This window comes from Phocoena phocoena, chromosome 9 (assembly GCF_963924675.1).
Source record: "Phocoena phocoena chromosome 9, mPhoPho1.1, whole genome shotgun sequence".
Lineage (NCBI taxonomy): Eukaryota > Metazoa > Chordata > Mammalia > Artiodactyla > Phocoenidae > Phocoena > Phocoena phocoena.
In genome coordinates this window covers 15,453,608-15,479,714 of record NC_089227.1, presented here as the reverse complement: position 1 = coordinate 15,479,714, position 26,107 = coordinate 15,453,608, and the positions used below count along the sequence as shown (strand labels likewise).

General features: G+C 41.3%; 1 protein-coding gene across 1 annotated transcript in view; it reads right to left on the bottom strand.

Moving 5' to 3' along the window:
* The window catches only part of LAMB4 (laminin subunit beta 4), a 112,938-nt gene extending 93,159 nt beyond the window's left edge, over window positions 1-19,779 (bottom strand). The window contains 12 exon segments of the mRNA XM_065883543.1: window positions 1,452-1,618; window positions 1,620-1,638; window positions 2,947-3,067; window positions 4,400-4,482; window positions 4,485-4,613; window positions 4,792-4,855; window positions 6,379-6,567; window positions 8,259-8,332; window positions 10,879-11,014; window positions 14,107-14,211; window positions 14,213-14,265; window positions 19,746-19,779. Of these exon segments, the coding sequence (XP_065739615.1) occupies window positions 1,452-1,618; window positions 1,620-1,638; window positions 2,947-3,067; window positions 4,400-4,482; window positions 4,485-4,613; window positions 4,792-4,855; window positions 6,379-6,567; window positions 8,259-8,332; window positions 10,879-11,014; window positions 14,107-14,211; window positions 14,213-14,265; window positions 19,746-19,779 (1,174 nt within the window).
* Window positions 19,780-26,107: the final 6,328 nt, after the last annotated feature.

Genomic DNA, 26,107 nt, shown 5'->3' with positions numbered 1-26,107 from the left:
GAGTGGCATGAACATGTATACACTACCAAAGATAAAATAGCTAGCTAGTGGGAAGCAGCCACATAGCACAGGGAGATCAGCCTGGTGCTTTGTGACCACCTAGAGGGGTGGGATAGGGAGGGTGAGAGGGAGGGAGACGCAAGAGGGAAGAGATATGGGAACGTATGTATATGTATAACTGATTCACCTTGTCATAAAGCAGAAACTAACACACCATTGTAAAGCAATTATACTCCAATAAAGACGTTAAAAAAAAAATTAAGTGTGACAAAACCCACATTACCAAGAGTTAAAGTGTGACAAAAGCCAGTGTTGGCCAGGAAGTAGAGTAACAGGAGCTCTCATACACTGTTGGTGTGGCTGTTAATTGTTATACCAACTTATGGGACCGTTTACTATTATCTAATCAACTTGGAAAGGTTAACAGTCTATGGCCCAGTCATTCCACTCCTAGGTATGACTCTTAGGGACAGTCTCCGTGCATGTGCACAAGGCCACATGTACAAGAATGTTTACTGAAGCATCGAAAGAAAAATGGACAAATAGAGTTTGTTACATATATAGGAAGGAAGAATTCTATATAGAAATTAAAATGGGAGAACTAGGGGCTACATGATATGGACAAATCTCAAAAATACAATGCTGAATGAAATACTCAAGGGTACATACAGCATATCATCTATCTCAAGTTTGAAAACATGTCAACATGTATTGTTTGTGGATGAAGACATGTGAAAGCCTAAAAACAAGCATGGTAATGATGATTGCCAAATATATGAGAGTTTATCCCTAGGAAGGAGGGTAGACAAAGGGGACAGGTGGGCAGCTGGGACATCCCATCCACAATGCTGTAGTGTTCTAGTAATGGCCTGAAGGTGAGAGGGTAAGATATTACATTTTCACAAAGCTAGTGGTGAAAATAGCTAGCTCTATTTTATATATATATATATATATATATATATATAAATTCTGTATTATTTTGTCTATGAGTGAAATATTCCCTTTGAAAAAGTTGACATTAAAGATAAAAGGAAAGATTTTTAAAGGTTGAAAAAAGAAAAACGAAACGAGGTAATAGCTTAGCAAATTTGAATCACCTACAGCCAAATGCTGTAGCCAGTTTCTCTAGCTACTTCCTTGAGCTGACACCGCAGGTACATGTGGCCTCTTCTGAAACCATCGCCCCATCCTGGTTGAATTCAGAACAGTTTCCCGAATCATCAGTATAAGCCCCGGCCGCAAGACCACCAGGACGGACCTGGATTACCTGGCCCAACTTGTTCAGAGAGAGAAAAGCTCTCAGAGCCGAAGCGATTTTGCAGTTCCCACCCCCAAGAGGGCAGTTAGGAGACGCCGCTGAACCCAGGGTGGGCTGACGGCCCCAGGGACACCAGCTTCATCAGTGTCTGCTCAGATGAGGGGAGAGGATGGGTCAGAGGCTGGGGACTCACGAATGCACGCGTACGGACCCGAGATGGCCTTGAGGGGGTCCCTGTAGAAAAGGGGTCTGAAGCGATCGCAGTGCTGGCCCTCGGTGTTGTGCCGGCAGCCGTCACACACGTACCCTCTGCGACTCCCGCTCGCCAGGTACATGGTCTTGTCGAACTGACAGCGGTTAGTGTCCGTTACAGCGACAAGCTGAGAACCGAGTGGAGTTACGAGAGACTCGCCAAGGTCTCAGGGACGAGCATCCTCAGGATGGTGGCTCCATGCTCCATCACCCATTCTCCCCTCCTCCGCTTTCTTCAGCCACCCCGCCTTCTTTCACCAAATATACAAAGGCTTAAAATAGGTGCTTTCAAGGATCTTTCTAGTACTCCGATTCTGCTCATACGCTCTCTGTAAAATGTGTTCCCGAAATGTTTAATATTTAGTTGTTTTTTTTTTTTAATCAAGCGAACAAATCTAAATCATTTGGGTGACCTAGAAGCCCTAGCATGCAGTATTTTTGTTGTCCTTCCGTAAAGAATACTTTTACTGACTCGGGCTTTGTAAATCGGAATTTTTTACATCGTATACTCTACAGTATGGTACTACTGGATTCTCCAGATCGGATGCTAGAGCTGGGCCCAGCCAGCCTCTGCTTCTCTAAGGCAGAATTGATGGAAGGGGGGCTGCAGGCTGTTTTCCTCCCATCAGGGGCTCAGCCAGAGTGTCGGAAGGAAAGGCAGTCTGTTTAGAGGGATTTGTGCGTCTTTGTGGTAATGTCTACGCTGTTCATCCCGTTGGGTTTTTCCCTGTAAAGAGCATAATCTCTGGCTACGTTTTGCTGGGTCTTATCCACTGTGACACTCACGGATGGGGCTTTTCCATAAAAGCTCATCTGACAACCTCTCCTTCGAATCCTGTTTTCCCCATATTTGGGAAAAGAAACTGGGTAACAGGTTTATTTGGAAGTTCATCAAAATTCGGAGGCAGCAAACACATGACAAAACGCCCTCCTATCTTATCAGCCTCAATATTTTATAAAAAATACAATAGCCTGTCCAACTCCATTCTGGACCTCATTTCTCATCTTAGCTGACATATGGTTCAAAGTCACCTTCATTGAGTGTGTGATAATTCAGGAAAACAGTGGGGATCTTTGTACCCATTCTAGGGGTCACCACATTCCTGGAGTGGCACCGTCCTCACAGATATTACCATTTCATGGCTATGCCCCTCCTCTGCAAAGGGGCCACACAACATGCATATTGTCTCGTTCTTCAAATTAATGTGAATTTTTGGTGTAAAGGTTTGAGAAGCTGGTGATTCTTCTATGTGAGATACTGGGAGACATGAGGCTATCACACATTTGGAGCTGTAAGTCACAGGGGTTCACCACCTGTGCTGCCTGCAGCTCCACAGACACAAACTAAATGTTCTCCAAAAGAAGGAAAAGCAGAGATCGTGTAAGGAGCTCATATAAGGAAACTCGGTGTATGCTGAGAGCGGAGGTCCACCCACCTCGGCAAGTGCTGTCCAGGGGGTCCACGGCTAGCCTCCAGGGAACGTCCTGGAAGAAGTCCTTGCACCTCTCACAGTTCGGGCCATCTGTACTGTGCTGACAGATGCACCGACCATGAACCTGCATGTGTGAGGAAGATAAACGGTGTGAACACAGGGCTTATCTTAGAGCTTTGAGGACGCTGGGGTTCTTTAAATGGAAAATGACGTACCAGGCCACGGGGTCCCTCTGGGTCTTAGTTTCCCATCTGTTAGTTACAATACCAGCCTTGACTATCTTTTATTATTTGCTTAACTAGCTTTTAAATTAAAAAAAATTTAAGATGTTTATTGAACACCTAAATGTTTTTGCATTTCTGAATTCTAATTTCAGGGAACACAGAACACACATTTTGCAGCCTTTGGCAAAATGAGGGCCAGGATGGGGAGTATGTGTGTACACATGCGTGTGCACGTGCGTGTGCATGTATGAGGTGATTTAGGAGCATCAAGAAAAAGAGGGAACTAGAAACCAGAAAGCAACTAGAGAAAGGTATGTGATTCTCTTGTTTTTTTTTCACAAAATGCCCTCCGTGTCCATGTTCCCAGGGAAAAGTTCCAATTCCAGTGAAACACAGAGGTGTCTAGGTGGGAAGAGGCAATAGCCTGAATCCAGCCTTGTCTGTTATGACCAATAGTTCAAAACTGTTGAGTTAGACACACCCCCAGGACCCTGCAAAAAATACCATTCTTCGGGGCTTCCCTGGTGGCACAGTGGTTGAGAGTCCGCCTGCCGATGCAGGGGACACGGGTTCGTGCCCCGGTCCGGGAAGATCCCACATGCCGCGGAGCGGCTGGGCCCGTGAGCCATGGCTGCTGAGCCTGCATGTCCGGAGCCTGTGCTCCGCAACGGGAGAGGCCACAACAGTGAGAGGCCCGCGTACGGCAAAAAAAAAAAAAAAAAAAAAAATACCATTCTTCTGCTACATTACTCTTTTACGATTAGTCCCAGGAATGGAGAAGATCTGCACTGCTTAAGATAGAGTCATTTGTAGTGCGTTACTTGGGGTGACCATCTTCAGAGCATCAGATGTCACTCAGACACCTTGGCACTGAGCACAGGCTCTCACATGATAGACCTTCAATATGTTTTTATGACACAACGCATGTGAACTTATGGGTCATCCCTAGCAAATCTCCATTCCCTAAAAAACCAATAAACAAAAGACAGCAAAACGGACTATCTTGAAATCATAAATTATAAATTCTCCCCATTAGCTGAATGATGCCCACATGTGGCAGAATCCACAAGAACCTCTGTCCAGAGAACCGAAGACCCCCAGAATGGCCTGACGGGCCAGGTTGAATGAAACAACATTGTTGATCCCCACATACAGAGTCTGATCTACATTCAGCACCAAGACAGTGAAGGGAAGATGGGAGAGCCAGCCACGCTTTCAGGTTTGCAACTCACCATTCCGGGAGGGCTGAAAACTTCTCCGCTCAGCTTCTGTGTTGGGCCACATTAGCTAGCGTGGCCACTGCAAAAACAGCTTTCTGAGCCACCATCTCATACAGAGCATAGTAGTATTTATCAAGGGAATCATTTTGCATCCTTCCAAGCAAAGTATCCCCGAGGGTATGGAGTTTGGTAAAGTTCATCCCCAGGTTTGTTAATGTCACAAGGTCTAGAGAAAGGAAAATTATGAAATTAACGAATCGAAGTGCATTTAGGTTGGATGGGTTCAATGCACCCTGCTTGACTGACATCCCCTTAATGTGCCCTAGACATGCAATAACAAGGAATTTCCCTAACGTGAAATTCTAGAAAAGGAGTTGGTATGAAAAATATAAAGCAATTCATACCCTGGACGTAGGGGCTGTAAGGGTTTTCTATTTCAAAGCTGGGATCCAAAACTTCTATAACAACCTGTAAAACAAAGGTAGGTTAATATAGAGTATTTTACCCCAAAAACATAATTGTTAAATATACTCTTAAAGAAGAGATTCTGACCTTACAAGAAGGCTGAGCCATTGCTTCCCACCTGGTGTAAAACGCAGATTATCATTTGGGTCTGAGACAAGCTGGGACCTGGGACCGTTTGCTGCAGTGCTTGCACCTGAACACACCTCTCCTCCAGCAACAAAATACAGAGAAACTGCATGGGACTAAAAATAACTGCGCCCGAAAGATACAAAGAGACCAAAAAACCCAACTGCCACTTTTGAAGAGCCTGGAGCAAAAACAGGGTATTGTGCGTGGCCCCTGCACGCAACACTACCTAAGAGGTGGGCAAAACACCTAAGCCACCCCTCTGGCCCGACCCCTGGACACAGCCTACCCTCACCCCCTATAAGAAACAAGCTTGTCCCCCCCTTGGGGAGAGAGCAAGCAGGGGAAACTGTTGTTTGTTCTCGTTCCCCCCCTGCTGCAACAGGGGCCCCAATAAAGTCTTGCCTGAATTTCTTGTCTGGCCTCTAGTCAATTTTTATTGATTGGGGAAGGCCAAGAACCCTGGTCAGTAACAGGTTCTCACATGAATAAAAATACCAAGAATGGGGGCTTCCCTGGTGGCGCAGTGGTTGGGAGTCCGCCTGCCGATGCAGGGGACGTGGGTTCGTGTCCCGGTCTGGGAGGATCCCGCATGCCGCGGAGCGGCTGGCCCCGTGAGCCATGGCCACTGAGCCTGTGCGTCCGGAGCCTGTGCTCCGCAACGGGAGGGGCCACAACAGTGAGAGGCCCACATACGGCAAAAAAAAAAAAAAAAAAAAAAAAAAATACCAAGAATGAAAATGAAGGAAGGTTGTTAAACAGTCATTCTGGCTCTTTACGCACAAGTGGTCCATGTAGACGGAAGTGCTGATACCACTGGTGAAAGGGCGCCTCTGCTGGGTTGGGGTGGATTGATGGGGTCACTATTCAGCAAGTCATCATCAACTTAGATCTGGCGGGGGATTCTGGACCTGCCTTCTGCCACTCTTCCTTCTAGTCTAGCTGATAAGGTCATATCTCCCAAGCACACTCCTACCCCCTGACCCTCTGCCCATCACCAGCTTTGCTCTGAGGAAGTTCCTGGCAGATGCCACGTGGGTGGGGACTTACAGAGCACGGAGCTGAGACAACTAATCCAGGGCTGCCGCCAGCCTCTGTGGTTCCTTTACAAGGGTTAGAAAAAGATGTTCCTTCCTCTGGTGCCCAGGCTGCATTTTAGCCCTTGCTTACCTTCAAGTACAGCACTCTTCTCTACAGGATGATTTCTTATAAGGTATTTATAATTCATCTGAATAGAAGATGAATTCAGGACTCATTTCAATCCAGACACATTCATTCTGACACATTCAGCTCAAGTTCAATTTCAGTAGACACTACCTAAATTGTTTGCATCTCAATTAACCACATTAACAAAAATAGGTTTCATTTATGGCAAAAAAATCCAAGGAAGGAAATGCTACCTCACCACCAGTGGAGGGTTCAATATCCGAATATTTGGAGTCACAAACAAGGTCTCCCACTCCGTGGGCCTGGCCAGATGTGATGTTGGGGAAGGAAGTAGCACAGTCTTTGGCAAAATATTTGAACACTCTCCAGGTGTGTCCATAGTCTGTGGAACATTCAGTTCACATTGCAGCAGGCCAAAAAGTCTAGGAGAAAAATGAGTTAAACTTGTCATACCTCACAAAAGTTGATTTTATTACCCACTCCAGATTGAATGTTTCCATTTTCAAATTCCATTTTTTAAAACTTTATTTGTATCTTTAAAAATCTGTTCTACCGGGCTTCCCTGGTGGCGCAGTGGTTAAGAATCCGCCTGCCAATGCGGTAAACACGGGTTCGAGCCCTGGTCCGGGAAGATCCCATATGCCATGGGGCAACTAAGCCTGTGCGCCACAACTACTGAGCCTGCTCTCTAGATCCCGCGAGCCACAACTAGGGAGCCTGCGACCCACAACTACTGAAGCCCGCACGCCTAGAGCCCGTGCTCTGCAAAAAAAAAGAAGCCACCACAGTGAGAAGCCCGCGCACCGCAACGAAGAGTAGCCCCCGCTCACCGCAATCAGAGAAAGCCCACGCACAGCAACGAAGACCCAACACAGCCAAAAATAAATAAGTAAATAAAATACATTTACAAAACAAACAAACAAATCTATTCTACCATGAAAACACCGAAATCTCTAACAGGCGGGCGAGTATTTATGAGCACATGCTTTGCCCCAGAATCGAATTCCACTTTTAAATTGTTTATGGTTCTGTGAATTATTAATTGAAGCAAGATAGCATACTCATTTTTAAAAAAGGCAGTGTAGCAGATATTTTACAGCAATTTGCATGTGGTTTTTCTTTGCCTAGAATGCTTTTCCTCTGGCAAACTCCTACACATACTCCAAAATCCACCATGAAGTTTACCAACTCCCCAGAGCCATCTTAGCCATGTCAATGAACCCCCCAGCATTCTAATCATACATCTATTTCTGCACTTGTCACTTGGCATTATAATTTCAAATTTATATATGTATGTGTGTGTGTATATATAATATATATATTATATATATGTTTGTATACATGACTAGACTGTGAGCTCTTTGAAGGCAAAGACTGGGTTCTTTTTAAAATTTTTAAAACATTTAGTTTTATGTTTTTTTTTTTTTTTTTTTTTTGCGGTACGCGGGCCTCTCACTGCTGTGGCCTCTCCCGTTGCGGAGCACAGGCTCCAGACGCGCAGGCTCAGCGGCCATGGCTCACGGGCCCAGCCGCTCTGCGGCATGTGGGATCTCCCCGGACCGGGGCACAAACCCACGTTCCCTGCATTAGCAGGCGGACTCTCAACCACTGCTCCACCAGGGAAGCCCCTTATGTTCCTTTTTTATTACCAAAACCTAGCTCCAGGCTTGACGTCAAAATTAGAATTTTGATGAATGATTAAAGAATGACAATAGTACAGGATTTTCTCTGGCATCTACCTAATCTCAGTAAAGAGCCTTTAAATTTTCTTCCTCTTTTGATCACAATTTTTCCCTAAATAATTTCCAGTTCCTGCCCTCTTATGTCAAAAATTATCTTTCTAGTTCTTGTAATCTCTATCAACCCAGGGCTTGAAGGTTTCCTTTTTGCTGTATCTTCCAAGATTTTATTTTATTTTTATGCTTAATCTATATAAATTATTAATAAGCAGAGGGTTTTTTGTTTTTCATTCAAGAACAAAAACCCAGATGACAAAGCTTCAGTTGGATTTAAACAGCTTTTTGTTCTCTGTAGGGAAGCAAGGAAGCAAAATTGTAGGTATACCAAGCATTTGGTAAATAGATAAGGGGACAGCAAGCCTACACATCTGTACCTTAAAGGTCAGAATAAGTTGATTGAACTGAAATAATGCCTCTAGATCCAGTCTGATGCTGACATGATCAAGACCTAAAGGAAAAACCAGAAAAAAGAAAATCAGTGATTTTGAGAGACCCCTGTTTATCACGTTAATCCCTCATTGTGGCTTGTCTGTAACGAAACCCTTTGAAATCTCATGGTTGGTGATCAACACTCTTGCCTAGTCTGCTGGAGTGGTTTCCCAAGCCACCCATGCCCAGGAGAAAGTCCACATGAAGGTAATACCCGTTTTCCCCTGACTGTGCCCACATCCACCTTTTGGTGGCAATGCACACGGCCACTGTGTGGCAGCATTACGTACCACCAAGGGAGTTCCCGGACATTCCCCAGAGGTGGAAAGAGAAGGGTCAATTCCTTGACCTCAAATCTTGACTCAACATAAGCTAGCAGGCACAGCATGGCAAATACCCTTTCCTTCCAACAGCTGCAAAAAAGCATTTGAACTATTTGTATTGTCACTTAGCAGAAAACCCAGCTTGGATTATTTCCCTGGGACTGAGGGTCTGTGGGTTCCTCTGTGGCCACCAATCATGTCCTTGTTCAATGGATGACATAGAAAGACAACCTCATATTATGCTTGCCCTAAATGAGCTTATATATTATGACGATTCCCATACTCCCTTCTCATGGTCTAGGATCTCCTAAGGGAGATATACTTAGGTGTCCAAAGAGAACACATGGATTGTAGCCCAAAGCATCCTGGCCAGGACTTTGCACTGAGATAGCTGTCATCCAGCTCTAGCACGGACACAGAGGATCAACCCCAATCCAGACGTGACAGAAGCCGCTCTCGAGTGGAACTGTCCGATGGGAATATGAGTTCCATGTGTCATTTAAAACTTTTTAGCAGCCACATTTTAAAGTAAAAAGAAGGAGAAATTATTTATCTTTATTAATAATAAATATAATAAATAATACTTTATTATATTTATTATAAATTATTTATAACACATATATATAATATATTGAATATTACTTATATATGTCATACATGATATAATGTATTATTTATCATATATATTTATGTCATATATGATATATATAATATACTTAATCCAATATATGAAAAATATTCTCATTTCAATATATAGTCAACATTTTAAAAATTCGTAGTGCTTTATTACACATATATTTTTCTCGAAATTAAGTCTTAGAAATCCAGGATGTTTTTACATTCACAGTGCATCTCAGTTTGGTTTTGCCATGTTCTGCATGCTCAGGAGCCATGTGTGGAGCCACAGTATTGGACAGTCTAGTTCCAGAGAACAGTGGCTGCACCGTGGTGAACTGGGGAGCAGCTGAGCATTCTAGACTGAATGGCTTGGGGAAGGATTTGCTGCCGAGAGAGCAGCCACACTCCAGGCTCTGTGTCAAAGGCTCCTAGCTCTTTCTGGAAAAGACATCTCTTGTCCCCTGTCTAAAGTTCTTGGTTGAGAACCCATCTTCTGTGTAGTCAGCTTTGACCGAAGGGCATTCCTTCTGTAAGGAGACGTGGAACGAATGCTGGACGTGTGGGTCAAAGCAGCTGTGAAGCAAAAATGGCCACATCCGTCAGTGTGGCAAAACCCACCAACATTCACTAAGGAGAGTCCAATGACAGACCAATCATTAGGATCCAAAATGAACCAGCATTTAATAGACACCAATCATGTCCCTGTCCAATAGGTGACATAAAAAAATAGCCTTGTATGATGCTTGCCCTAAATGATCTTACCTATTATGATTATTCCCACACTCCCCTCTCACGGTCTAGGATCCCCGAAGGGAAATAGGTTTAGGCATCTGAACAGAAGAGAGGAATTGTAGCGCAAGGTGCAACATACAGAGATGTGGCAATGGAATCCTTTTCTGGGTTAAGGGCTCCAGACCAGTGTTGAAGAGGGCCCATCATTTAATATAGCCCAACCAGCTGCATTAAACACATAAGGCCCAAGGCTGGGGTGGGAAACAAGAAATCCCCGATCAGGTCCAAACTTACAGTGGTGTCTAGGAAATAAGGACGGTCAGGGCCGGTGTGAGGTTCAGTATCACAGTTATTCATGAACAGGGAAGGGCATCAATCCAGGAAAGAAAGAACTGCAGTGAGTAGCCAACTCTCCTCTCAATTCAATTTTTATATTAAAATCTTTGGCTTACAGTAAGAAATAAAATGTCCTTTCTCTTTTTCCCTTCAGGAGTTGGAAAAAGAAAAAGCACATGGTATTAACTCTCAGACTTCCCCTGGGTTATTATTTCTGTGTACAGCAGTGTGTTTTATATATGGCTTAATTTACCAACACCTCATAACTTTTTTTTTTTTTAACAAAGAACAAGAGGATGCAGAGCTATGTTCTTTCCCACCACAGAAAAAGTGAAACATTCTGAGTTATGTGCTTAAAAAATACTTCGATTTCTCAAGAGGAAAATAATCTTTCTTAAAAAATTAAATTTTGTTTTTTTACAGGGTTTTACATTCTCAGTGGATACTATTCCATTTCAGTATAACTGCTTGCTGTGATAGTGCCAAAATCATAGAGTGAAAGGTGCCTTACAAAAAATTTGAAGGAATAAAAAATTGGAATGGAACTTAATCATACCGTTTTCTGATTGCCACCATTTTTCTTCTCCATCTGCTTCAAAACTTGGGATTACATTCTCAGTGGTGTGGCTGTTGGGTTGGGCGTGCAGATCATATGGAAATCTGGAGTCACAGATGAGGCATTTTTGTTCCCCCTGGAACACACATCATTAAAATTAAAAATAAAGAATCATCATTACTTATTGTTGATATGAATTTAAAAACAAGCTGTACTTACTATATTTTTCATTCAGTCTGGCTAAAAACAGAAAGTAGAGGAAGTAACAAGACATCAATTTTTCCATCAATAGGCATTTAACTACAAAAATAAACAAAATTAAGATGCGACCTAGAAATTTTATAAATTTATACACTTGGGACAAAATTGCAGATTTATGTAGAACTAATAATTTTTCTCATACAAGGGGCAGAGGAACTGGAGGTTATTTTAAACTATAGAAAAATAATTAGGATATACTATTGAGTTGGAATGACTCTCTTTAGCCAAAAAAAAAAGAATAATTAGGGACTCCCCTGCTGGCACAAGGGTTAAGAACCTGTCTGCCAGTGCAGGGGACATGGGTTCGAGCCCTGGTCCGGGAAGATCCCACATGCTGCGGAGCAACTAAACCTGTGTCCCACAACTACTGAGCCTGCTCTCTAGAGCCTGCAAACCACAACTACTGAGCCCACATGCCACAACTACTGAAGCCCTCGTGCCTAGAGCCTGAGCTCTGCAACAAGAGAAGCCACCACAATGAGAAGCCCGCACACCGCAATGAAGAGTAGCCCCTGCTCACCGCAACTAGAGAAAGCCCATGTGCAGCAATGAAGACCCAACACAGCCAACAATAAATTAAAAAAAATAAAATTCAAATAGCTACATAAAAAAAGAATTAGGAAGAAATTAATGAAATAATTGGCCATTAGTTTATCTGCAACCATCATCCTTTCCCTCTCAGACATTATTTTTGGCATAAAAGCTTCCAGGGCCAAAATCTTTACGTCACACATGTGGATTTTATAAAAGATTTTCATTAAACTCACAACAGAGAGACCCACCCTCTTGTCTTGCAGACTAGAAGGTTTTAGTTAATTGGAACTAGTTTTGCTTGGGATGGATTTTCAAAGGTTATAACAGTCAAGATTGGCCTTTGAGTTTGCTTAATTAAATGCATCCACTTGTAGCTCTACTTACTTAAAACTCCTGGGGAAATCTCCCAAGATTTCCAAAGGACTGCCAATGGTCTGCACAGATGTTCCTGGCTAACATTCGCGGGACTCTGGAGGATCATTTTTGCAAAGCTTCCAGGAAGCAGAAGCTATTTCTTCCATTTCCATATTGGAAATTGCCCACAACAGCAAATGTGCTGGTAGGTATTCAGCGAGTGTTTGATGTTATGTTTGATCATGGCTTACAAGGGCCTACACCGTCTGACCGGGCCCACCTCTTTTGTTGAACAAATGCATGATGATTTTCATGACTATGTCAGCCAGAGTCTGTCAAAGTAAACCAGCCTTTCAAGAGATCCATAAAATCTTTTTAGAAGCATGGGCCACCATAAGCCTTATACTTGGAGAAAACCAACATGCCCTTTGGAAATTAAGGACTCATACAAGCAACATCAGTTCTGCCTAGAGGGAGGTTTGCCCCAGATCTGTCCTAAAAGAGTAGCAGGAACCCTGTGATTCCACTAAAAGGTGTCAAGACTTCATTTCAGTAATACTATGAAAATTATTGGGGAAAATGTCTAACTTCAAGGGCCATTTTGATTGTGGGTCATTTTTTTTTTCCTGTAAACATTTTCGAAGCACAATCTTTGATGGAAATGGCTACAGAGGATGCTTAGTTGCGGCAAATAGATATGGGAGGTCCAACTTGGGTAGCACTCTGAGTCAATGTTGACTTGAAGATTCGGAAGAGAATGTTTCACCTGATAGCTCTTTGCTAGACAATGGATGAAAAAAAAGTCTCTTCCATGCCAGGCAAAGGTTTACGTAACTAGTACTTGTAGTCCCACCTGTAATACTTTGTCAGCCAGAAGCTATCTTGAGGTTTTTTTTTCCAGTTTGAAGATGAAGATTTCTGTGATTACCTAGACCAAAGAAGCTCTGCAGTTTGATTTACTTCTATTTTTGGTGTAACTTTGCAATCCAGGAACATCAATTTCTAATTATCATCAGAGTATAGTGGCTCATGACAACTTAAGCAAATGCCAATGGTGGAAGGACAAGAGGGGTGATGCCAGTGTTGGAAAGTTTCTAGTACTACAGTTGGGAGCTACTTCTTTGTCCAGAGGACCTGGACTTCGGGAAGTTACCTGAAGTGCCCTCCATCCCACCTGACCTAAAACTGAGCAAAACTATAGTGTCATTTCCTTGCACATGTAGAGGATTTGCTTTCTTATACAAGTACTTCCCAAACTTAGGCCAGGGCTCGACATTCAGGTATTGTCTCCACTTATTTAGAATCACCTTATTTTTACTAGAAACAAATGAGAATACAAAGCCTTTCCCAGAGCCTCCGGGAGTTGCCTTAAACGAACAATACATGGAAAAGCCTGGGCCACTAACAGGCTTATATCCAACTTCCTTCCTGAACATCCTCTCAGTTAAGGGGTTGACGTGATTGCCTTGGGCTTTTCAGCAGGTATGATACTCAGATGACCTTGGATGCTTGTTTCAGAGCCCAGGGAAGAAAAAAAAAGCAACTGGTCCTTTAATAAAATGGGTCTTTAAGAAAAAAAGGCACAAAAATATGTTCACATCAGGATTTGACAGTCTCTAGACAAGACAATTTCCAAGTAGCATGGAACTGTAGACAATTCCAAGTCGGCCCCAGCTCCATCTCCACCTGAAGCAGGGCAGTGAGAACTCACGTTCAGCATAATAGCCTTGCGGCCCTGAGGGATCTTCCATCTTCACCCAACTAGTCAATTAAGTCCACTCCATGAGAGTCACTAAGGCAGCCAAGCAGAACAGTATATTGTACAGTATTCCCTTCAAAGACTGAATCAAAAAGCGCTTTCTGTCTAACTCTAAAGGTAACAAGAAATAGATGAAGCCCATTTTCCTTTTTCTCTGATCAGGGAAGTTTTCCCGGATGTTGAATTGAAGCACTTGTATCTCTGATGTTTCGGAAAGCGTGCTGTCTCCTTTTTACTGTTGTCTCGACTGCCCTAGATGTACTTGGAAAAATCTACATCACTGACTAAATCATGTCCCAACAAGTAAAGAATCAACCCACCTCAAGGTAACTGAGGATGCAGTATTTCTGGGTCCCGCCCAGCCCACAGGTAGAAGCAGAGAGCTGCGCGCTGCAACCCACCAGGAGATTGCTGGTGGGGGGGGGGGCGACAAGCACCTCTGTTGCATTCATCTTGAGCTTCCATGTAACTGAGCAACCCTTGATCATGACAGAAACAGGACAGAGGAGGCAATCTAAGGGTAGCAGAAGGCTTAGAGAAGCAACTGGTTAAGTGGGAGAGTTAACAGTCTGTGTATTTTTAATACTAGTTCTGTGATTATTAAGATCCTGGTGGTGGATGCTGTTGGCGCCCTCAGCCTGATGGAAATCTCTTAGCCTGGGAGGTTATGCCACCTGCGCTCATGTCCCCACCTGGCCCAGCCGGTAGCCAGTGACTGATGGATACATATTTCCCAGCCACTGCCTCAGGCTGGGCTCTACTCTGTGGTGCAATTTATGCTCAGAAGCTCTCCTGGGAGGAGGTTGAAGCCAGACTCCTGCTGGGACCCCATCCTGCCTCCACCCCCCTCACTCTCCCTCCTCAGAGCACTCCCTCAATAAATCACTTGCACACAAATCCTTGTCTCAGGCTCTGCTTCTGGGAGACCTGATCTGAGACAGCCTCCATTCGCTGGGAATTCTCTATGTGTTATTTTAGGGCAAATAACAAAGACGAATGCATAGACACGAGGAAGGAGAATCCTCATCCCGCCTCTTATACCTGTTGTCCAAACATGGAGAAAATCAACTGGAGAATTTAAGAATTCCTTGGGAAATAACTTTCTCTTAAAATATATAAATTTAACTGACCCCTATATAACCTGAATTGCTGGGTTCAGATACACCATGGACCAAATCATACCCCTTTGGGATAAAGGATGGGACAGGTGGGAGTTTCAGCCTGTATAGTACACTTAGCCATTGGTACCTGCCGTCCAACAGATCTGTCATGAAGGTTTCAGTCACAGGTGAGCCAGAGCATTAAAGGGCAGCTCTATCTCAACTGTCACCTCAGTTCTTTACTTTTCACGTGTAGCCTTTGAAATAGTATCTTTAAAGCTTGGTTTAAAAATGATTTTTAAAGTTCTGTTTGTTTTAAAATGTTAAATTCTGAGTTAAGATAACTGTTAAATCTTTATATGTGAATGCGGGATGGGTATGGTAATCCAAACTATTTCTTGCCTGCGTGGATTGTCTGCAGGGTTTACTCCGTTATGTTAAAGTCACACATTTGAATTGACAACAAGCTCATGATCCATAAAAAGAAAAATTGGTAAATTGGACCTCATCAAAATTAAAAACTTTGTGAAGAGGTAAAAAGGCAAGCTACAGACTGGGAGAATATAATTACAAATCACGTATCTGACAAAGCACTTGATCTAGAATATATAATGGGCTCTCAAAACTCAACATTAAAAAACCAATCCAAGTAGAAAATGGCAAGCAGCATGAATAGACATTTCACTGTAGGAGACAGACAGAGAGCCAGTAAGCACCTGAGAAGATGTTTAACATCATTAGCCATTAGGGAGACGCAAATCAAAACCACAATAGCACTACATACCTAACAGAATGGCTAAATAAAAAACAGTAATAACTCCAGCTGCTGGAGAGGATGGGGAAAACTGGATTACTCATTCACTGCTGGTAGGAATGTAAAATGGAACAGCCACTCTGGGAAGACGTACGGTAGTTTCTTATAAAGCTAAGAATGCGCTTATCATACAACCTAGCGATTACACTCTTAGGTAATTATCCCAGAGAGATTAAAATATCCATTCATAAAAAATCTGTATAGCATCTTTATAATGGCCCCAAACTGGCAACAACCCAGATGTCCTTCAGTGGGTGAATTGTTAGGTAAAGTGTGGTCTATCCATACCATGGGATACTACTCAGCAGTAAAAGGGAGGGAGTCGTTGATACATGCAACACTATGGATGGATCTTCAAGGAATGATGCTGAGTAAACAACACCAATCTCAAAAGGTTATATACTACGTAATTCCTTTTCTTGAATGACACAATTCTAGAGCTGGAAAACAGATTCATGGTGGCCATGGGTGAGGGAGGGGGAGAGGTGGGTGTGGATATAAAAGAGTATTACTGGGGATCCTGGAAGTGATGGAACTGTTCTGTATCTTACCTGTGGTATGGTCTCATGAATCTATACACGTGATAAAATTGCATAGAATTAAATACACACACACAAACAAGAGCATGTAAAACTGCAGAAATCTGAATAAGGTTAATGGATTATTTCAATGTCAGTTTCCTGGCTGTAATATTGTATTGTAGTTACACAAGATGCTACCATTGGGGAAAATTGGGTGAAATGGGATCTCTCTGTATTTTTTCTTTTTTTTTTTTTTTTTTGCAGTACGCAGGCCTCTCACTGTTGTGGCCTCTCCTGTTGCGGAGCACAGGCTCCGGATGCGCAGGCTCAGCGGCCATGGCTCACGGGCCCAGCCGCTCCGCGGCATGTGGGATCTTCCCAGACCGGGGCACAAACCCGTGTCCCCTGCATCGGCAGGCGGACTCTCACCCACTGCGCCACCAGGGAAGCTCTCTGTATTATTTCTTACAACTGCGTGGGAACTTGCAATTATCTCAAAACAAAAAATTAAAAAAAAAAAACCCAAACAACTCCCTCTCCCTTCAAAATCACCCCATCAGCCTCTGGATGGTGAATCATGTAAATCCCACACTCTAAAATAATACACACAGGACAGGTTCCAGCTGCTCCTATATACTTTTCCCCTGAGACATGAAAATTTATGCCAAGCCCTGATTTCAGCAGACAGGGGTGGGAGGGATGGGCTTAAAAGGAAAAATAATTACCATACTGTGGAATAAGCTTGGTTTCTCCTCAGTTTTTTCAACGATAAAAATATAAAGAATCTTCTATCATGGACTTGTTTTGAATGGACTTAATGGATTGCTTTCCTTCAAGCTGTCCTCCAAAAATACAGCCTATTGAAAAATAATGTTCTTTCCCTTGTGTACACATTACCCACATCTATTCTGCTAATATGGTCATTTTGTGATTATTATTAGGTGTTAAACATATATATAGATCACGTTTCTATAGCTAAGAATATGATCCATAATGTCTCCTTCCCCACAGATTACCAAAAGTCAGTTTGAATGGGGAATTTTCCACCTTCCATCTCATTGCAAAGATTATTATACTAAAACAGAGCATAATATTTCTTTCTCTTTCTTTGAGATGTGGTTAGGCCCCTCACACACTTTATTTCACTATATAATAGATGATCCTAGCTTGGTTAACCTGGATGTTTCTTTTTATTCACCCAACAATCCAAATCCCCATCTCCTTTTATTTCCTAGAATTGGCATCTAGGATAAATAACTAACCTAAAGTTTGGACTTCAAGAGACAGAGGCTTTTTCAAAGGGGCAGGTATAAAATCTCTGCTAATGCTATGTGTGGATTAGCTAAGATTCCCCTTCCAGGGCTTTATTCTTTTAGACAGGTTCCATCCTGAATTCTTTTATTGGAATTGTTGCCTTAGACATTGAATATGTTTTTAGAACCTGACTTGGCCAAACATGTTTTAATCAAACATGTACTTTTCAGAAATAAAAGTATTCCAGGACTTTGGGAAATTGAACTATTATTCATGTAATACTCTACCACCAAATATGAACTTCTGGTCTAAAATACTTGGCAGAAAGTGGTGAAAAACCTTAAGTAGTTAAACCTTCATGCCTGAACATAGATAGACGTAGCAATATCCTTCCTGGATTAAAGCTTTCAACTGCTGAGTTATTACATGAGCAATAGGTTGGAATTGATTTCGAGAATAATGTTTCTGTCTTTAGAAAATCAATGTATTGCTCAAAAATGACATAAAACTTGATGACAGGATCTTATTAAAAATGAATTTAGGAAAGCTGGTCATTTAAAGAAAATATACAGTAAATTTTCAGTAAAGTCAGAGTCATTTATAGATACAACCATTATTATATGATCTCTCAGTAATTTTGGATATTGTTATAATTTTCTTAAACACGTGATGTTTTCATCTAGTTTAGACTTCACTTCAGAGTTTAGAGGCTATAAACACACACATCCATTTATGTTCTCACACACATTATTTACTATGAGTGAGCAAACGTGCAAAGGATGCACGTTGGATAAGATTTGCACTTTGTATACAGTTCCCCAAACCTGGGGCCAATTATATGATCTTTTCTCCGTATCTTCCTTAGTTAGAATACAAGACAGAGGGTTTAAATAGGCTTCAGTATTTATTTAAATGCCTGTGGTCGAACTATAAACCAGAAAATGCCCATGCAGATGAGGTGGGGCTAACCTGGTTGGTGGTTTGACCACAGGCTACCCTAGAGATTTGGGTTAGAGCAGGTAAAGCTTAGGTTTAGAAACCCAGGATCTGTTGCAGGGAGACCTCTTCCGCCCAAGCTAATTTAGTTTTGAAGGTTTTCCCTCCAGAGAGAAGGGTCTCCTGATTGAGGCCTCTCTGAGGTTCTGTGGCGTGGTTTAGAACTTTGGCAAGGTGTAAGTTATCCTATGGAGAGGATAGCAACCATGACTGGTTGCTTCTGATTTTGAATACTGTTTTAGTCCCAAAGAGAACATCCAAAGAAGATATAGATGGGGACTTCCCTGGCCGTCCTGTGGTCAGGACTCTGCGCTTCCGCTTCAGGAGGTGTGGGTTCGATCCCCAATCAGGGAACTAAGATCCCACATGCTGCACAGCGTGGCCAAAACAAACAAACAAAACAAAAAACAAAGCAGATGTAGACAAGACCAACTCTTCTCTGACTCTTTGAGACCAGATCTAAGCTTCCTAGTCCTGGGGGGAAGCACAGCCCAGTGAGTCTCCACTTCCATTGGCTGGCTTGTGGCTTGCCTCTGAGGCAGAAAGTTTTCAACAAAGAACAAATGAGCCTTTACCATCAAGAGCTGTTCTTCTTTGTTCCATGACCAGCCAAGCTAACTGAGAATTTGCCTCAGGGTTTGGGAGTTGCCAAATTAAAAGAGGAGATTCTTAAAGTCTACTGCCATGAAGAAATTCAGCAGGAATATTTGAAGAGAAGATTCTAAGTAATTCAGTTAGTACTTACTCAAAGCAGGGCTGTTATAGATACAGAAAAGCAGGATCAAAGAGAGTAACGGTTGGAAACATCTTCTCTATGACTAATATAAATGATTCTCAGCTTATTAAAGACAGCCCAGTATGGAGAATTTGGCATTTTAGTTCTGAGTTGCAGCTTACCCCGAAGAGGGAATTTTGCCTATAAATTCTTTGAGACCTCATCCCTGGGATAAGTGCTATATTCAAAGCAGAGCTATTTTTAAAAATTAAAATGCATTGTATGTGTAAATTAAGAATCTGAAAGTAGTTTGCTTTTTTTAGTATCTTATTTACCTGCTGCTGCTAATACTCCATTAAAGAGTGACAGAAATAGCTATGGGTGGATAATGGCCATGTTTGAACGAAACTTTCTAGTTGTTGACACAATTATACAACAGAAGGGTCATGCAAATATGTGTTAGCATAGAAAAAAGAGGTGGATATGTTTAAAACCTATCTCCACTAAATATTTTAGAACAATTCAATACAGGCAGAAAATGGATTTTGATAATACTCACCAAGGTGCAAAATATAGGTCAGTTGAAACTGCATTCCTTGCAAGGATTCTTGAATATACACAAGTTAATCAAAGTGATACACCATATTAACAAATTGAAGGAGAAAAACCATATGATCATCTCAAAAGATGCAGAGAAAGCTTTCAACAAAAATCGACACCCATTTGTGATAAAAACCCACCAGAAAGTAGGCATAGAGAGAACTTTCCTCAACAAAATAATGGCCATATATGACAAACCCACAGCCAATATCGTCCTCACTGGTGAAAAACTGGAACCATTTCCACTAAGATCAGGAACAAGACAAGGTTGCCCACTCTCACCACTATTATTCAGCATAGTTTTGGAAGTTTCAGCCACAGCAATCAGAGAAGAAGAAATAAAAGGAATCCAAATCAGAAAAGAAGAAGTAAGCTGTCACTGTTTGCAGATGACATGATACTATACATAGAGAATCCTAAAGATGCTACCAGAAAACTGCTAGAGCTGATCAATGGATTTGGTAAAGCAGCAGGATACAAAATTAATGCACAGAAATCTCTAGCATTCCTATACACTAATGATGAAAAATCTGAAAGTGAAATTGAGAAAACACTCCCATTTACCACTGCAACAAAAAGAATAAAATACCTAGGAATAAACCTACCTAAGGAGACAAAAGACCTGTATGCAGAAAATTATAAGACACTGATGAAAGAATTTAAAGATGATACAAACAGATGGAGAGATATACCATGTTCTTGGATGGGCAGAATCAACATTGTGAAAATGACTCTACTACCCAAAGCAATCTACAGATTCAATGCAAGCCCTATCAAACTACCAATGGCATTTTTCTCAGAATGAGAACAAAAATTTTCACAATTTGTATAAAAACAAAAAAGACCCCGAATAGCCAAAGCAACCTTGAGAACGAAAAATGGAGCTGGAGGATTCAGGCTCCCTGACTTCACACTATACTACAAACCTACAGTAATCAAGACAGTATGGTACTGGCACAAAAACAGAAATATAGATCAACAGAACAGGATACAAAGCCCAGAGATAAACCCATGCACATATGGTCACCTTATCTTTGATAAAAGAGGCAAGAATATACAATGGAGAAAAGACAGCCTCTTCAATAAGTGGTGCTGGGAAAACTGGACAGCTACATGTAAAAGTATGAAATTACAACACTCCCTAACACCATACACAAAAATAAGCTCAAAATGGACTAAAGACCTAAATGTAAGGCCAGAAACTATCAAACTCTTAGAGAAAAACATAGGCAGAACACTCTATGACATAAATCACAGCAAGATCCCTTTTGACCCACCTCCTAGAGAAATGGAAATAAAAACAAAAATAAACAAATGGGACCTAATGAAACTTAAAAAGCTTTTGCACAGCAAAGGAAACCATAAACAAGAGTTCATGGTTTCCTTTGCTGACAACCCTCTGACAACCCTCAGAATGGGAGAAAGTATTTGCAAATGAAGCAACTGACAAAGGATTAATCTCCAAAATTTACAAGCAGCTCATGCAGCTCAATATCAAAAAACAAACAACCCAATCCAAAAATGGGCAGAAGACCTAAATAGACATTTCTCCAAGGAAGATATACAGATTGCCAACAAACTCATGAAAGAATGCTCAACATCATTAATCATTAGAGAAATGCAAATCAAAACTACGAGATATCCTCTCAGACCGGTCAGAATGGCCATAATCAAAAAATCTACAAACAATAAATGCTGGAGAGGGTGTCAAGAAAAGGGAACCCTCTTGCTCAGTTGGTGGGAATGTAAATTGATACAGCCACTATGGAGAACAGTATGGAGGGTCCTTAAAAAACTAAAAATAGAACTACCATCCAACCCAGCAATCCCACTACTGGGCATATACCCTGAGAAAACCATAATTCAAAAAGAGTCATGTACTACAATGTTTATTGCAGCTCTACTTACAATAGCCAGGATATGGAAGCAACCTAAGTGTCCATCGACAGATGAATGGATAAAGAAGATGTGGCACATATATACAATGGATTATTACTCAGCCATAAAAAGAAATGAAATTGAGTTATTTGTAGTGAGGTGGATGGACCTAGAGTGTATCATTCAGAGTGAAGTAAGTCAGAAAGAGAAAAACAAATACCGTATGCTAACATATATATAGGGAATCCAAAAAAAAAAAAGGTCATGAAGAACCTACGGGCAAGACGGGAATAGAGAATGGAGTTGAGGACACGGGGAGGGGGAACGGTAAGCTGGGACAAAGTAAGAGAGTGGTAGTGTATATATGGACATATATACACTACCAAACGTAAAATAGATAGCTAGTGGGAAGCAGTCGCATAGCACAGGGAGATCAGCTCGGTGCTGGTGCTTTGTGACCAGCTAGAAGGGTGGGATAGGGAGGACGGGAGGGAGGGAGACGCAAGAGAGAAGAGATATGGGGATATATGTATATGTATAACTGCTTCACTTTGTTATAAAGCAGAAATGAACACACCATTGTAAAGCAATTATACTCCAATAAAAATGTTTAAAAAATGGTCACATGACAATGACAGGGTTCAGGGTTCTAAATTCAAAACAAAAAAGAAAAAGAACCTAGGGGCAAGATGGGAATAAAGACGCAGACCTACTAGAGAATGGACTTGAGGACACGGGGAGGGGGAAGGTAAGCTGGGATGAAGTGAGAGAGTGGCATGGACATATACACTACTAAATGTAAAATAGATAGCTAGTGGGAAGCAGTCGCATAGCACAGGGAGATCAGCTCAGTGCTTTGGGTCTACCTAGAGGGGTGGGGTAGGGAGGGTGGGAGGTAGATGCAAGAGGGAGGAGATATGGAGATATATGTTTATGTATAGCTGATTCACTTTGTTATAAAGCAGAAACTAACACACCACTGTAAAGCAATTATACTCCAATAAAGACGTTAAAAAAGAAGAAGAAAAGTTTGTTAAACTCAAAAGCTTTTGCACAGCAAAGGAAACCATAAACAAAACAAAAAGACAACCCACGGATTGGGAGAAAATATTTGCAGATGATGTGACTGACGAGGGATTAGTCTCCAAAATTTACCAACAGCTCATGAGGCTTAATATCATCAAAACAAACAGCCCAATCAAAAAATGGGCAGAAGACCTAAATAGACATTTCTCCAAAGAAGATATACAGATGGGCAAGAGGCACATGAAAAGACATTCAACATCGCTAATTATTAGAGAAATGCAAATCAAAACTACAATGAGGTATCACCTCACACCAGTCAGAATGGCCATGTCAAACAATCCACAAACAATAAATGCTGGAGAGGACGTGGAGAGAAGGGAACCCTCATGACTGTTGGTGGGAATGTAAATTGATGCAGCCACTATGAAGAACAGTATGGAGGTTCCTTAAAAATCTAAAAATAGAGCTACCATCTGATCCAGCAATCCCACTCCTGGGCATATACCCTGAGAAAAACATGGTCCAAAAGGATACTTGCACGCCAGTGTTCACTGCAGCACTGTTTATAATAGCCAAGACCTGGAAGCAACCTAAATGTCCATCAACAGAGGAATGGATAAAGAAGATGTGGTACATATATACAATGGAATATTGCTCACCCATTATGAAGAATAAAATAATGCCATTTGCAGCAACATGGATGGACCTACAGATTGTCATACAGAGTGAAGTAAGTCAGAGAAAGTGAAACATCATATGATATCCCTTATATGCAGAATCTAAAAAGAAATGATACAAATGAACTTATTTACAAAACAGAAACAGACTCACAGACTTACAGAATGAACTTATGGTTACCAGGGTGAAGGATTGCGGGGGAAGGGATAGTCAAGGAGTTTGGGATTGACATGTACACACTGCTATATTCAAAACGGATAACCAACAAGAACCTACTGTATAGCACAGGGAACTCTGCTCAATGTTATGTGGCAGCCTGGATGGGAGGGGAGTTTGGGGGAGAACGTATACATGTGTATGTATGGCTAAGTCCCTTTGCCTCGCACCTGAAACTATCACAAAGTTGTTAATCGACTATACGCCAATATAAAATAAAAAGTTAAAAAAAAAATTGCATTCTTTTGTCAGGAAATGATTAAATTCAATTCTGCTAGGTTTTAAAAAAGGAGGAGGTTAAAGTTAGTCACTGATAAAATCAGTAACTGTCAACAATTTTAAGTGACTGATGCTTTTTTTTGGTACTTATTCTTCTATAGTCTTTCTTTCTCCTCTCTTTTTAAAATTGTAGTTCACTTACAATGTTGTTTTAGTTTCAAGTGTGTCTGATGGCTCTTATACTTTTGAGACACAAAATACCCACAGTGCCCAATTCCTTAAAAAATGAGCGTATACAAGTTTTACAAATATTTGTTTTCTATTTTTTGAAGAAACAGAAGGCAATAATCTATTTTGTCCATTTTTATTTAGAAAACAATTTTAATTATATGATTAACATGTACTCATTTAAAAAACAGAAATATCAGAAAACAAAATGAAGGAATTATTATCCGTTGAACTACCACCCAGAGAAAAGTGGTTAATATCTTGCTATATGTTCTTCCATGCTATTTTCCTTGCATATAAATATTTTCCAAAAATGATATCATACTGTATGCTTGTTTCAGTCTATACAGCCCAGGCATCTTTCTGTACCAACAAAAACATTTTTACATCAGGGAAATTCCACCCAGTGAAGGCCATTAGGACCACGTGGGGGCTTCCACAAATCCAAGCTGTGTCCCCCTTTGTAGATCCAGCTATTACTCTCTAGGTAGAGGGCTGCCCCCAAGTCACTGTTGTAAGGGACCTTGATATAAATGGCAGTATACACACACCTCAGTGGTTTAGGAGGAGACGAGGTGAGATGCTCTCCTGCACCAGTATTTATTCATTTTTTTAAGATTAAAATTTTTCTTTTTAATTTTTATTATAATGGAGTACAGGTGATTAACAATGTTGTATCAGTTTCAGGTGTACAGCACGGTGGCAGCAGTATTTTAAACGAGTGGATCGTATTCCTGTGAATGCCAGGACCAGAATCTATTTAATGAAGGCCCTGTTGGTTGATGTGGACTTCCTTTCTTATATTTTCCTGTTATAAATATTTTTGCTAAATATTTGTTCATATCCTTAATTATTCCCCAGGATATATTAAGGGGAGAGGAAATATTGGATCAAAGAGCATACGTATGCTTGTGTGTATATAAAATTTTGATGTTACTGTCAACAGCCGTATGGAAAGTTTGTCCCAATTTACACTCTCACCAACAGCCTATGGGAACAATCATTTAAAACTCTGTCAATTTAAAAAGCAAAAAATTATACCTCATCATTATTATTTTAGTGTTTTTGTTTGAAGAGCAGTGAGTGTAAAATATTTTTCATGTACTTACAGATGAGAATTTTTTTCCAGTATGGTTTATTACAGTATATTGAATATAGCTCCCTGCGTTATGAGTTTTTTTTTTACATTCTCACCTCCAGGGTTTTTCCTAGTGAGTTTTTGGTTTCTCCTACTAACCCCACATTCTCAATCCCTCTTCTTTCATTCCCTGCCCTCTAGCATCAGTACACCATTTCCTGCTTTCTGAACCCTCTTCTCATGCTGTTTCCTTTGCCTTGAATGCCACCCTCCTAAACTTCAATGCCAGCTTGTCTTTTTAGGGTGTTTTGAAAAGCCTGATGGAGGCAAATTTCCCATTCTGTCATCCAAGCTCTTTGCATAGCTTGGGGTTTATTTTGCATCTCAAATGTCATAAGGAAATCACTCACTGAGAAATGGTCCCCCCTGCAGCATCCCCATCTGGAAATGAGCTCTATCTGTTATAAAAGTCCACAATTTAGGACTAATGACTTTACAAAAAACCTTGCAAAGTCCTATAGGAGAATCCAGGATGGAGCCTTAGGAAGGTCCGTCACTAAAAACTGCCCGAACCTGAGCACTTTTTCTAGGTGGTGCTTTCTTGTTGCCTCTTCCTCAGTCAGAGCATATGGCTTCGGTCAATTACCCAGCTACACTGTAGATAACATGAAATTTCCAATCCTGATGTCCTCCTGGATTCAGAACTCCTGCCTGCATGCTCTTTCTGTTCAGAAACGCAGAATCATTAACCATGTGATTATCCTTTTCAATAGAACAGGCAATACAAGCAAAGTTCGAAAATATTATCCTCTATAACCAAAGAAACAAGTTCAGTGAGATTATAACCCGTGTAAATAGCCTACTATTCAGGGCTGGAAATGATCTAGGCTCTGAATGGCTGAAGGCAATTAAAGTGCTGCATAGAAAATATAATGGCATTCCTGTTTCTTCCCCAATGGGGAATCCACTCACAGGGCAGATTCCAAACTGAAAGACTG